Source organism: Gallus gallus, chromosome 1 (assembly GCF_016699485.2).
Source record: "Gallus gallus isolate bGalGal1 chromosome 1, bGalGal1.mat.broiler.GRCg7b, whole genome shotgun sequence".
Lineage (NCBI taxonomy): Eukaryota > Metazoa > Chordata > Aves > Galliformes > Phasianidae > Gallus > Gallus gallus.
This window is the reverse complement of record NC_052532.1, coordinates 125,047,777-125,062,311: the sequence shown is the minus strand read 5'-3', so window position 1 is coordinate 125,062,311 and position 14,535 is coordinate 125,047,777. Positions and strand designations below refer to the sequence as shown.

Sequence of the window (14,535 nt, the reverse complement as noted above, 5' to 3'; positions counted from 1 at the left end):
TCATGTATTTTTCTGTTAAAATTCATCCTGTGAAGGCAAGTTGCAAGTATAAGCAAGTTTATTTGCTTAATTTTTAGTGAAATTCAATGGATTTGTATGTTTTACTCTGCTAAACTAATCTGAAAATCTGATTTAGGGATGAAGTAATTTGTCTGATATCCCATAAATATCTGGTTTAGGAATGTTAGCTAAATTTAAATCTCTCAATATCAACTTCTGAACATACAGCTGTCTTTCTCTTCGGGTTAGTTCAATAGCACGGCTCTGTTCCCTCTATATCTTTAAAGTTTTCATTGTACCAATTTAAATGTGAGTTAAGGAAATCCTGATTCCTCTACTCCATTGGTTTTAGCAGGCTTTATTTTCAATGCAAATAACTTATTTTATCTGCAAAATGTCAATGTACTCTAAAGGTTTCATGACTATCTTAAGCCAATTTAAGACCTCCTTGTTGTTGAAACAGGCTGCCAGAAAGGCTGGATATTCTACAGAGTGTACTCGTGTTGTCCGCCAAAGCCACAGTGGCACATACTTGCAGGAACAGCCAAAGTAGACACAGTGGAGAAATTTTATGAGCTTTTGGCTGCGTTCCCCAACTTCTTGTTCTTTCCATTTCTCTCTTCCTCTTTCCCTAGCCATCCCCTTTTTGAATATAATTTGTAATTCACTCTCCCGAGGGCCTGTAAATACCAGAAATTACCTGGTTCTTACACTATTCATTATGTGTCTTCTGTCCCATAACCTTGGTGTTGTATGTGGTAGAAGCTGCCTGCTAGCTGAAGTGGCAGAGGATTGGGTTAGGATCTGACCATAAGCCTCCTGGTGTCTCAGGACCTGGTTCTGCCTAAAGAAAAGAGTAAGCTGGGCTGATTTATTTTTGCATATTTGTGCTATCGGTTACTCTTTTCCTCCAAATCATAACTATGGGTTTTGTTTTTATTTATTATTAACAATATTCCCATCCCACAGGTAACAAAGGCTTCAGCTGTAGAGTAGCCTGATGTGTCACCCAAAAGTCAAGAAGTGTTTTTCTTTTTTTCTTCTTTTGCTTTTTTTTCTTGGAAAATTCAGTCAAAGTAACTTCAGAGAACTTGTTTAAGCCAGGATGATCAGCACTTGTAGGTTAGGAAATACTTAGTGTGGGGTATTATTTTGTCCCTTCAGTGAATATGAATTAGGATGTTGATATTCCTTCAGAGAATTTGTCACCCTAAGACACCTACTTTGTTCATAATAAGTAATGGGCTTAATTGTAATGTCTGCAGTTCAGGTTGTTTCATCTCATAAAAAGTGATTTTTACTTAAAGATCACTTGGAGTACAACTCAGACTATACTTTAATAAATAAAATCTTCTAAAATAGAAGTTCTTGAGCTCATCAGAGATCGTTCCTTCATGCAGGGTTCAGATAGAAGTCTGGATGTAGGGGTTCTGAATGCTAGCAAAATCATTTAGCTTTCCTCAGTTATTTCCAATGACAAAATCACAGAATCGTAGGAGTTGGAAGGGACTTCTAGAGATCATCAAGTCCAACCCCCTGCTAAAGCAGGTTCCCTACAGTAGGTGAGCTGTTGCTCTGGTTTGTCTAGAGGAGTCTATGTAGAAGTGTAATGATTGAGACACGCAGATTTTATTCTGAAAATCTATACTTCTTCCACCCCATGGTGTAGTTTGGATCATGCTGGATAATTAATGTTTGTCCTGTTTTCCACCCTTGTGCCATGCCTGTGTTATTGTGGACTATGTATGCATCAAGCCAGCTATTTCACTGTGACCGTTTCAGGGCAAGTTTTGCCATTTCAAATCTGTGTTTACTTCATATCACTAAGGTTAAACCTTTGTTATCTCACCTGTGCTTTCCTGCTTCTCTGCTTAATAGGAGCCGTTATATTCATTTCTATTAGAAATTTTTTAATATTGAAATAAACAGCAAGTCAGTCTTGCCTACCTAGGAAACCAGTCATTTGATACCACCTACTTGAGCGTGGAATGCAAGCTCCTCAGTGCTTGTTATGCAAGGATGGGAATGGGCAAAATGCCTGGAATGTTGATGGTTCAAAATTAACTGGTTTTTTTCCAGGAATATGTTAAATTGCTACATCAGTAGGGACCTTGGTATATCTGGTATTAGGCCAAGATAAAAGGACTCTCATAGCGACTAGACTTAAGGAGTAGTATCTTAAAAATACACAGTAAGAAGCAAAAATGTGTTTAGAAGAAATTAAATTGCTATCCCTGTCAAGTCATTGGTTTAAGTCAGTGTTTAAGGTAGAAGAAATATATACACTGAAACAAGGCAAAATAGCCACTTCTTGTAAGAGACGTCTGGTGTAGTATAGGCATTAAATCTGGCATGGACAAGCACAGTAAGAGTGCTTATTTGTGCTTTTATTATGTTTGGAAATAAAAGCTTGTGTTGCAAGAAACTGCAAGTATGAAACATGCTTGGAAGGATTTTTCTTAGTAAGCTTTTGGGTGAATTCAACGTGTCTCCTATCCTCAGATACGTTTCTTAGGTTTGGGTGAGGGAGGCTGTAAAAGCCCTAGGGATGTTTTCTAGCCAAGGAGATAAACTTTAACAAGTTTTCTCACTGGTAGCTTTTTTGGTGCATTATGCTACGTAGAGGTGGCCTTAGTGAAAGACAAGCAACAGAGATCCCCAGAAAAGTTTGGTGTGCTTGCAGGAATTGCAGGAAATACAGGTTGCAGAAAACTGCCTTACTATTGCTGAAGTCCTCCCAACAGATTTCTGCATTATGTAGTGTTATGCAAGTGCTTTTTCTTTGCTTTAAGGGAAGAAATGGAGACAGGAACTGCTAGCAGAAATGCTGAGAGCGTCAAGGGAATCAAATGAAGTACCTAATTAGATTTTGGAACTTTTCAGTGTCACAAGCCTAGTTCACAACGGTACTTTTTCCTTTAATAACGGTACAATTAAGTTATTGTACCACAACTTCCTGCTTTCAAAGCATCTTCTAACAGAAATTCAGGGAAAAAAGCAAACTTTAATCTGGAATGACATACACAAGGGGAGTAACGTGTTATTAGCAAACACAAGAGTCTAAATTAAAACCTCCTGTATTTAGAGTGTTGTCCTGATCAGCCAAGCTGATTTGATGGTGAAATGGCACTGAAAGGAGAGATCACTTCCTTCCTTCTGCCACTTTCCCGTCTTGCCTGCTGGCATTTCTCTCTTCTTTGCTGCCTGTGTTAGCATTTATTTACTTCAGTGGCCCGTACCGTAACCAGCTCAGTCTGCATTAAAAAGATACCTAGCAAGACAACTGTGAGTGGGTCACTCCTTCAGCTGTTTCATCAAACTGAACCCAGAGTCTTCACCAAACACATCTCGTCTTTCATTCACAAGCCATGTAAGAGTTTGTGAACGTGGTCATTCTAATGTATTGCCAAAGCTCGGCTGATTCACCCTCCCGAACTAAGCTATGGCCATCCAAATGTTCTTGAGTTTTACAATTCTCTCGAGCAGACCTTGAGTTCCTGTTTGTTTCATTTGGCACTGAACACTTGAAAATCAAGCTGTATACATGTTCAGGAGTGTTTCCTGAATCTTTAACCACTTAGCAGAGTGGGTGAGGGAGAAGAGGGAGGGTGAGTGGCCCTGACATCCCAATGAGGGGATGAGGTGTTCATCAGGAAACTGCTTCTGGAATTCATGCACAATAGCTGAGGAATGAAATATTTAAACTTCATGTATTGATTCACAATGGTGCTTTCACTGGCTGTTTGCAGGAAGTTGGGTATTGATGTAAGGAAATTGAAAAGGTATTGAAGGACTTTATCAAGTAATATTAAAGACTAAAATGTAACACAGTACCCAAGTTCTTTACTTGCTGTAAATGAAAAATAAAGGGGAAGAATGGTATTTGTCAAAATTAACAGTAAAAAATCGTGTTTATATATGAACATGTAAACTAACTAATGCAGTCATTGACTTACATTAGTACTTTATTTCCCTTGCTGTGATTATGAGATGGCCAAATACTTTCCAGTTGACAGTCTGAAATAAATACTGCTGTAGATTAGGGTTTAGATAGGAAAAATCTACCTTCGTTGTGTGCCTTTTCATTTATTCTTGGGCAGACATTCTCATGTTGTGGATTCTCTGCTTGCTTGTTGTGTGCTTTTAACTTTACTTTGTTAATTCATTTCTTTTATTACCATATGCTTTTTCCTTTAAGGGCAGTAGTCTTTTCTTGCGCCCTTAGCTTTGAATGCTGCCATTTCAAAGTGAAGATGAAACTGAGGTGTACAAATGCATAACGTTGGTACAGCTTAGTTTCTTACAAGTGTTCAAAAATCAGAAAGCCGGATTTTCTTATTTACTTTTCATTTGAACAGTAAGCTTCTGAAGTGCCTTAAATTGATCACTGTAAGACAAGCATAAAAAACAAACAGTAACAGAGTGTTCTCCCTGTTATGCTTATATACCTTTTGATTTTGCCAAAAGAAACAGTTGTGAAATTTTTAGCTTTAGGGGTTGGTGTGGTGCTTATTAGAGTTCAGAATTTCTTTTTAGCAGATCAGTTTCTCACAGTGTCGACTGTGGAATCAGAAAACAACAATAATTGCAAGAATGTAATGGTTCAGTGTATGGAGATAAAAACAACAACAAAACTCCTTTTGGCTATGAAGTCTACTACTAAAAAGAACGTTGAAGTTAGCATATCTAACTGTTTGATTTGATGATGGATCCATCTGAAGCCATCTGTAGTTTGCAACCAGTAAATCTTTTCTTCTAGACCTATGTTTTTGTTTTTCTGATAACTAATATGCTCTTAAAACTTTGTTGTCAGTCAGGACATGTTCCTCTGTTGAGGTGGGATGTGACAATACAGAACTTCTCAAAGGCAAACACTTCCTTTGCTGCATTTTTCAAATCCCAGGTTAAGATCTGATAATGGAAGAATGAGTAGCAGAAAGGTATTCAGATTCATCAGCTTGTACAGACATACTTCAAGAGCTCTAAAATATCAATTGATTTTTCTATAAAATGAGCAATCTGTGAAGACAGATACTGACCACGCGATAAATGTGTTGTAGTTCTCATACAGCTACACATTCATGAATACTTGCCATTCTCTACATTTAAAACAAACAAACCAAGAAATATCCCAAGCCTAGAAACAAATAAGCCTCCTGAAGGCTGCTAAGTTTGTTTGTTTCAGAGTTTAGATGAAAGTCACTGAAACTGACAGGCTTCACCTTCTGATGTTTTTCCTTTTACTTGTCTTCATCTTTGTCTGTTCTGTGTTTTGAAATATATTTATTATCTTTTGAAGAGTTTCAAATATACAACAGCAGCTGGCCTTGCTAGACAATGAATCTTGGCCAGGAATGGCTGAAGCGGACAGGGACCGTCTTCAGCTCATCAAGGAGAAGGAGGCTCTTCTTCAGGAGCTGCAGCTCATCAGTCAGCAGAGACGATCCCCAGAAGACATTGCACGTTTGGAGGAAGAAAAAAGACGTCTGGAGGATGAAATTCAGCGGGCTCGAGCAACCTCTGCTCATGGGGCCACTGAAAGGTTTGTGAACTGAAATCATTTTCTTAACCACTGGGTAGTTTCAAAATGAAGAGCAGAGAATTTCATGTGTTTAAGAAAGAAACAAAAAAAGTTAGCGGAGTGATTTGTTTCAGTGAAGGAAACGTTTGCTCCTGACTCTGCCATTATTTAATTCTGCCTGTCTTGAAGTTCTGTGGAGGACTGTTAGTGATATTGACTGGCTAGCTTTTCTTTCATTCATCTGAACTGTGGGAATGGAAAGAAGAGGTCAGAATGGTTGCATCAAATACTTCAAAGTCGTCTGAGTGATGTTGCCAGATAGGAAAGACAAATGATAGCACCTGGACAGTGAAAGATTTTTGTATTGTTTTACAGTGGAGTAATGGTCATCTTCACATTCATCAGAACAAAGATCCTTCCCCATATTTGCTTTCTGTTTCAGATTGGGAAAGTTAAAGGGTTTTTTTTTCACCTGTTTCATCAAATTTTTTGTTTTAATTTGTAGTGTTTGCAGCATGAGCACATCTGAACTCTGACAGTACAGTAAACCGAGTCATTCTTGGAAATGTAATTAAATGTAAAGTTATGTGTGAGAACAAACCAATGAAAAAAACCATGCAGCAGAAGCACTGTTTATTTCCAAATTAGACTTTTTTTTCCTGTAGCCAAAGAAATGGACAAAAATCTTTATGCGTTCTTTTTACCATAGACTGCTTCCAGGGAAAAGCATGAAAGTACTTGTTCTTATTGCCCAGACTTGCTTTCTCTTAAATAACAGATACATACATGATATATAAATGCCAGCAATGCCAACTTAAAAACTTACAGAGAAGAAGTCTGTTGAATTTAATCTATGTATTTATAACAGAACAATACTTTTGTCCTGTTTGAGACATGAAAGATTTTTAATTTTTCTTGCCGTTCTTTTTCTTTCTGAAACAAACTGAGACATGAATAAATGGTAAAAAGCCAGGTTTAATATGAGGGAAAATTATGTGAAACAGATTTAATGTGATCCATTTGAAGGCTAATATTTATGCAATTAAGAAACTGTTAAACAGATTTGGAAGTGCCTTCCACGTACAGACTCCGGGAACTTCGGTTCCTTTGGGCAGACTTACATTAGATGGTAAATTCAGGCAATAGAAGCAGAAAATTAAGAGCCACCCTGCAGTTTGGTGTTGTGTATTTTGCAATTTTTGCAGTATTGTCAAACAGACTTTCCAGCGTGAACTGACAGAGAAGGGAGTTCACTTTACACTGTGATGTAGTAAGTTTTATTTGTTGTTCTTGGGCTCTCACGTTAGGTACTGCATACTGTGTTGGCAAGAAGGCCAAGCCATTTTTCCATGTAGTTCATGCAGTGGAAACCAGCATTCCAGTGTGATATTTGATATTTCAAATGCTAGCAAAAAGGAGAAGTTAGAATAATATTTAAGGCCACTCTTTTTTTGCATAACGAATTGAAGAAAATCTTAACTATTAGTAACCCTAATTTATTTATTTGTTTAGTTTAGGCTCAAGAATAACCCAAACTATTCCCAGTTCTGCTTTTCTATTTCGACTTCCTTCTAGTCACAAAATAGAAAGAAATTTCCTGTTTAAATTATTACCAGTTTTGTGCTGTTGTGGAGTTCTAAATGTACTGCGTTATGAATCAGAACTAACTCAAAATCTCTATGACAGAGGGGTCCCTGCATGCAGTGATCACCTGAGTGATATAGCAGAGCTGCAGCGTTCCTTGCACCACTTGGTTAACCCAATCTGTGATGCACAGAAACAGGAGAAAAGCTTTGATATTGCACATTCTTTGGTGTGGAGCTTCTGCTGTGTGGTTGCGATGAAGGGAATCTCCCAGAAGGTGGGCAAGGTTTGCTGGAGCGTGGCGCTGCAGACTCCATGCCAACATACTGAATTAATGCAGTTGCAGGCCAACAAAATTGAGAGATTTCTCTTTTTACTCTTTGCAAATATATTTTTTTCGTACCTTTACCATCCACATTTCACTGAAATAAATGTTGCCGTTTTGTTTCATCCAAAAGGGTTCCCTTTTTAATTATATTTTTGTATCCTGCCCCTTAGCATGTTGAGTTCTAGCAGCTGTCTGCAGTTGGTAAGGTCTGACACGTGAATCTTAAATACGTTTGGTATTCTGTCTCCAGACTGTCAGAATCTCAGTTTCCAGTCAACTTATGAACATAGGTCTGGAGCATTAACTTTCCTGCTCCAGAGTGTGACATGAAGTAGGTTATTATGCTGATTCTGTTTTGAAATTTAGTGACTGGGTTTGGAAGAATAAAGCACCAGGAATACCTGTAATTGTCCATTCAGGAAAAGAATAAACGTACTTTTGTAGAATCACAGAATGGCCTGGGTTGAAAAGGACCACAATGATCACCTAGTTTCAACCCCCTGCTATGTGCAGGGTCACCAACCACCAGACCAGGCTGCCCAGAGCCACATCCAGCCTGGCCTCGAATGCCTCCAGGGATGGGGCATCCACAGCCTCCTTGGGCAACCTGTTCCAGTTCGTCACCACCCTCTGGGTGAAATCTTTCCTCCTAATATCTAACCTAAATATCCTTTGTCTTAGTTTAACATCATTCCTCCTTGTCCTGTCACTATCCATCCTCGTAAACAGTCGTTTCGGTAGAGCATTTAAGAGATCTTCTAGGCATGTGAGGCTGACAGCATTACAGGTATATTCTACTTGTGTTGTGGCAGTGGTACTTAGTAATTCAGCTGCTTGTGATTAGAATGTGCAAAAAATAAGTCACAGTAAGAGGGTTTTGCCATTGCTTAGTATTCAAAATGCTATATTGTCTGCTTAAATATATAAACTTGCTTGAAACAAGTAGAATTACAACTTGAAGTTGTGTTTTTATGGTAACTACTTAATAAAAATTCTGCAAAGCTTTTCTTTGTACCTTTGAAATGTAACATTAATTTGCTTGGATAACTGAACTAATTGGAATATTTTTTTCCTGCCAGGGCAACAAGTCATAATAGTTTTATGTATTTTACTGGCACAATTATGTTGATGCAAGGGAAAAAAAAATCTTGTAGAGTCTAATGGTTTTACCTAGAACTTTTTATGACTTTGACAATTTCTGTAGTGTGTTTTTGACATCATGATGCTTATACCGTGCCTCAGCTAGCTTTTCTCCTCTGGGAATTTGCTAGTCTTGGTTCCCATGTTCATGGTGGAGTTTCCTTTGCTGCTTATGCACAGCATAGATTTACTCTGTTAATTAAACAAGAAAGCTTCTTTTTATATTATAAACTGCAATGCAATGGCATTTTTCTGTACTTGGAAAGCTCCTGCTACTTCTTGAGTACTACTGTAATAAAGAAAAATGATAATATGTATCTGTTTAATTACAGGATACTGTTACAGGAAAAGAGAAATTGTTTGCTTATGCAACTGGAGGAAGCTACACGTTTAACCTCGTATTTACACTCCCAGTTGAAAAGGTGAGTTGTGCAGAAAGAGTAGGTTTTGAAGTTTAACCGCAGCAGAGAATAATGCTGGTAATGGAAGTTTACCTTCTAAAACTTTTGTGTGTGTGTTGGGTAAATTAAATTTTTATTAAATTTATTCAGATTGATCTGTGGAACGTGGTGATTTCAATGGAGTTTTGTAAATAGCATTAGTGATGGCTGTTTGGGATAGATTATTACGTATATCTGGGAATTCTGTATGCTCACTTCTGTTCTTTTACAAAGAAGAATATTCAAAGCCCATAGTAAAATTGTCAGATTTACTTTATGTGAAAACAACATTCTTCTAAATTCTGTGAAGTTTAATATCCTGATGCCTTCTCTAAAGGAGGTGATTTTGATCCCTGGTAAGATGACAGAATTCTGCCATTTAAATATGAGAACGTGCTAAGACCCACACAGAAGCCCAGAATGTTTTGCATATTCACGCTCACAGCTGCCTTCTTTGGTGCAGCTCTCAGGGATTCCTCAGCTCAACACCATGCCAACATCAAAAGCTCAGTTCCTGTTGTGTCTTACTTCATCTCTGTCCGTCACGTACGCTATTCTCTCCATAGCCATCTGGGAGCGATAGAAGGAACTGAAATAGGATTCATACTAAAGTTGTTCTCATTTTGCACTGGAAAAACCTGTGAGGGTGAGGCTTATGCAGCAGTTTGTTAGGCCTTTCCAAATCCATTCTCGCTTCTTCTCCCTGATACGTTTATGATTCATTATTAACACCAATTCAGGCTGGATCAAAGTAATCTACCATTCCTGGCTTTATGCTGAGTCCATTTATCCAAGCCTTCCTATTTCCTGTTCTTTGCCAAATTAGGGCTGCTTACAATTCAGAGGAAGGAGTAGACCTGTCCTGTTGTACTCTGTCCTGGTTTGCACTTAATTCTGATTTGACTGTCACTTGTGCTTTTGCAGTCATGTCTGTGCTTGAGACCAGGACAAGAAACACAAGCTAGACCCTAAGCAGCAAGATCATCTCCCTGTGCCATGTGCTGAATGTATATAGAATTGTTTACACTAGATGGGCTGATGTTTTTATGTCTGTGCTAGTGCTTCTGATTATATCTGAAAGGTGTTTCTCTGTTTCCTTTTCCTTTGCCTGACTTAGTCTGTCAGCTAGCACCCTCACAATGTCATCCGGCAGCAGCAGGGGTTCCCTGGCCTCCAGCCGAGGTTCCCTGGCCTCCAGCAGAGGCTCCCTCAGCTCAGTCAGCTTTACGGACATCTACGGCCTCCCGCAGTATGACAAGTCAGACAGCATTACAGACTACGGGCAGCATTTGCGCTTTGACATCATTCCCTTTGAGTCTCTGACGAAGGACGTGCCGTACGCTGATCCCATTGGACATTCAAATTTCAATAAGCAACGAAGGTCTCTGGATACCCCTCAGTCCCTGGCATCCCTGTCATCACGGTCCTCCTTGTCATCATTGTCCCCTCCAAGCTCACCTCTGGACACCCCGTTTCTCTCCGCATCTCGAGATTCTCCCTTGGCTCAGATGTCTGAAGGCTTTGAGGAGATGGCAGGCGTGGGAGCTCTGGAAATGCTCAGAGCTCAGACCACAGCATTGGGTGATGATGATGCACAAGGAACAAGTTCATCTCAGATGTCCTCTTACCCTGTCGACAGTGAAGGGGTGCGAGAAATGGGCCCACAGCTGACTGCTGTCCAACCTAGTGGAGGTGAGTTTCTGGGCTTGATTGTTTTGTCATGTGTGGCACACAACCCTAATCATACTGGCACAGTGGAGATTGTTACTCTTACTTAACTTCGCTCAGTTAAAAATTGCATGATGGATGTTAGGTGTTTAAAAAGAAAACGAGAGGACTTCCCTTACAACCAAATCAAATCAAACCAAACAAACCTTTTGATTTAGGGCAGAGATGAAAGAATGAGGAAATTTTGTGATAATTTGGGTGGAAGGAAGGGAAAGGAATACGGACTTTTGTTGGAGTGGAGCACATGAAGGTATATGTATTTTAGTCTTGCATGGGGAATTAGTAAAAACACACATGATTTAATTACATCCCCATTTCTGCCCACGTTGCCATTATTCTGATAATTTCCAGCAACGCAAATCCAGAGGAAGTTGGTGGTTGCTTTGTTTCTTTTTTTTTTTAACAACAACAAAAAAAAAAAGTGAGGAGGGGTGCACGAGGTGATTGCTGCTGTGATAGCACTTGAAGGTTGGCTGGCTCTGTACTGAATTCATGCCCACTCCAGTACCAGGTTCCCATGTCCATGTGCTGTGCAATGGGATGGGAACCACAGCGGCATAGTGGTGCTGAATGGATGATACGCTGTGCTCATGAGTTGAGTTCACTACTTCAGCAGCTGGGAAGCATTTTTTGCTTAGGATGTGTGAGGAGCTGAGCATCCCATTGAGTGATTTTTGTTGTTGTCTCAGAGCATGTGCTCTGCGATCACAGAGCAGTCTCAGTTCCCATGGCACATACTGTTAGGGTTTTCTTTTCCTGCTTGAATGTGAAGTTGGTGGAATTTCTTCACCTTGTGGAGTTGGAAGCTTTTGAGGTGCTGTAGATAAGAGTGCATTAGAATCTTGAGTTAGAGAGATCAAAAGATGAAACAGAAACCTTGAAAAAGTAAAGAAGCAGTTAATTTCTTTTCCTGTTTTCATCAGTTGAAGAACTGCTGTTAAAATTTTCTTTCCTTACAATATTTTTGTGTGTTAACATGCTACATTTCTAATAAGACCATTACAGTAGAGGAGGGCTTTTAGAGAATATTTTAAAGATTATAATTCACGTCTCATTTCTAATATATGTGTAGAATACTACATTCAGGACTTAGAGCATCAGGGCTACTAGGAAATGTAAGCAGAGAATCTATTATCTTGTTTGTCAGGAGACAATGAGAGGGAACACCAAAAGTATCAAGGGAAAAGATTTCAGCTTTCTGCTTTTTATGAAGAAAAAGGCCATTACTGTGCTAACAAGCCTGCATTGTTCAAATCGTATTGAGCGTAGACTTACTTTCCTTAACACAGCTCACGCTGCCAGAAGATACTGCTGCAGAATTTGTTTACTAGACATAAACATTTCTCGTGCCCATATTGCAGTATTCTGACCAAAATAAACAGAAATCTAGAGACCAACATGTAAGTCTGTGCTTAAATTAGTGTCATGGAGAAGTTTCCTGAGGCTTTCTTTAAACCTCAGATCAGACCACAGCATGTCTTCACCCACTGTGGTAAGCAAAGCTATGTTAGTAGTTCATTTATAGCTCATACGTGTTTCCTAGAAATGAAGGCCTGGTCTGAGGCCTTAGAGAGCAGTAGGATGAGGGTCAAGTCCTGCTTCGGTTTTCCTTTTCTCTCTTTTCTGTAATGTTTTTACACATATTGCTTTTTTTCTTTCTGACGGCCTCTGGCAGGACATGTCTGTGGTGCCTCTGTCACTACTGTGGTGTCCGGGTCCAGCTCCTAGTCCAGGGTTTACAACTTTTCTCTGTGTTTAACCTAGTGCTTTCTGTTCCTTTTTGAAAGTATGATAAAAAGGTAACCAGTTTGTCTTGATAGACATTTTCTTTTTTTAAGTATTCGATTTTTGAAACAATTGCCTGGGAAAGAAAAACTACTTTAACCTTTCTGGTTTTTGGCTGGAGTCACAACTGCTTTGAGCTTGGCATTCCCTAGTTGGTAGCTTTGCTGTTGTAATGCAGTCATCTCCATCTATCAGTTGAAGATTTTAGAATCACTTAAGTTCAGTAGTATTTTCTGGAAGAATTTGATGGAGCATCAACCTCATACAGGGCAGTCTGGGAGCCCCCAGATGTTGAGGGGTGTTTGTTTTTACTAAATTACTATGCTGTATGCTTTGCTGCTGCCACCTGATGGTCTAGAAATGTAATGCTGCTCTGGAAAACCAGCAATGCAACTCTGGAAAACCAGTAAGTATTAAGAAGTCAGACAAATTTTTCACCAATTCCTCCATCAAACAAAATATGGGGGGATTTCCCAAATTACAGGGGTCCAGAGGGATAACACTCAGTACATTGTGTATACTGTGCTTTGAAGCAGTACTCAAGCATGCTCAGGAGTTCTCCAGGAACTGTATTTTTGATGATTTTTGCTTATTTGCTGTTTTATTCTTCTGTATCTCTTCTGGGGTCGCATACATTGTACTTATAAAGCTGGGGGTGGGAGGAAGAGTGCTAAGATAACATTGGTTTTTAAAGATCTTCACTGTATCTTCTTCTCTGTCCTAAAATAATTTTTTGAGTGTTGAATTTCCTTCAATGCCTGAGTAATCCAGTTTACAAAATGCTGACCTAATCATAGACCTAAGAGATGGTTGATCACTGTGTGCTTTTCATTTTGTCTTGTTTCTCATGCGGCACAACAGAAAAATGCGCTGTAAGTGAACATAAAATTACTAATTGTGCTGTTCTTGCTTGTAATGCCCGGTGTGATTTTTGTGTGTGAAGTGTTTTGGTACGAGTTGCATGTGAAAGAAAAAGGAGATTTTGCTACATTTGGTTTTGACATAATGCTGTTTGATGTAATGTTGTATCTGTTTAATCATTACGGCATACTTAAATTTTGGCTATGTCAACTAAGCAATATATTCATGGCTGTGGTCAAATACCTGAACAATGTTTTCTGCAAGCTTCAGCTTTATTACATCATTGTAATGCCTGACAGCATCATGGTAGGTCTGTTTGTGTCTCTGTTTTAGGTTTTATGACAGTGTTTGACACTATTGGCGCATTTTGAGCTGACATGCAGTACTTGTAGTTTTGTGTACCTGTGAAATATGCTTTAAATGTATGGTTTTTTGCTAATGAACTATTAGACAGCAGTGCATATTAGACACCAACATCTGCTTTCAAGTTCACGTTTTGAGCTTGTGACAGCTGAGAATATTCTTTTAATCAGGCCAGTCTTTGTCAAGCTTTGACCACCTGTTAGGAAATTCCAGTTCATGTATTTTGCTCACTAATTTTGTTGAAATAAGACAGTAAAAGGTGTTTATGTATTTTAGAAACTTTATTTTTAAGCAGCTCTTTAGATTCCTGAAGGATCTGTAGTTGTGGTACACCTTGTTCTGTTTAAGTCAAAATCTGATGTTTCTTTCTTCTTGATGAGTTTTTCTTTCTGATTCATTTTTCTAGTCAAGTGTGTGTTCTGACATTCGCATCCCAACCAGATTTGTGGGATCGTCCAGATATAATTGAACGCTTCCTTGGCCTGCGAGGCTGTGGGCAATCATTGTTAAGTTACAGGTGTTGTAACGCATCAGTGTTTCATGATGGTGTGTTGGTGCTTGAGGACAGTTGTTCCTTCAGACAAATTAGGAACACAAAACCTCCATGATAGAGAGCCCATGAGGTCCAACCTCCTCTCTCATGTCCTACATCTATGCAAAGTGTTCGCATAGCAGGGTAAGCCAGATACTTATGAAAAAGTAGTGATCAGTGTGTAATTTTTTGAAATTAATACAAAATATGTAGATGAGCAGTGGTATAAAACTGCACTTTTTTGTGAAGGTCA

The 14,535-nt window shown here is 39.0% G+C and overlaps 1 protein-coding gene across 4 annotated transcripts in view; it reads left to right on the top strand.

Moving 5' to 3' along the window:
• WWC3 (WWC family member 3) overlaps window positions 1–14,535 on the top strand; it is a 98,751-nt gene that overhangs the window by 63,122 nt on the left and 21,094 nt on the right. For all 4 annotated transcript variants that reach the window (XM_040662492.2, XM_040662491.2, XM_015273752.4 and 1 more), the window contains exons 9-11: window positions 5,300–5,542; window positions 8,906–8,995; window positions 10,131–10,705. In XM_040662492.2, the coding sequence (XP_040518426.2) occupies window positions 5,300–5,542; window positions 8,906–8,995; window positions 10,131–10,705 (908 nt within the window). The remainder of the gene's footprint in view (window positions 1–5,299; window positions 5,543–8,905; window positions 8,996–10,130; window positions 10,706–14,535) is intronic.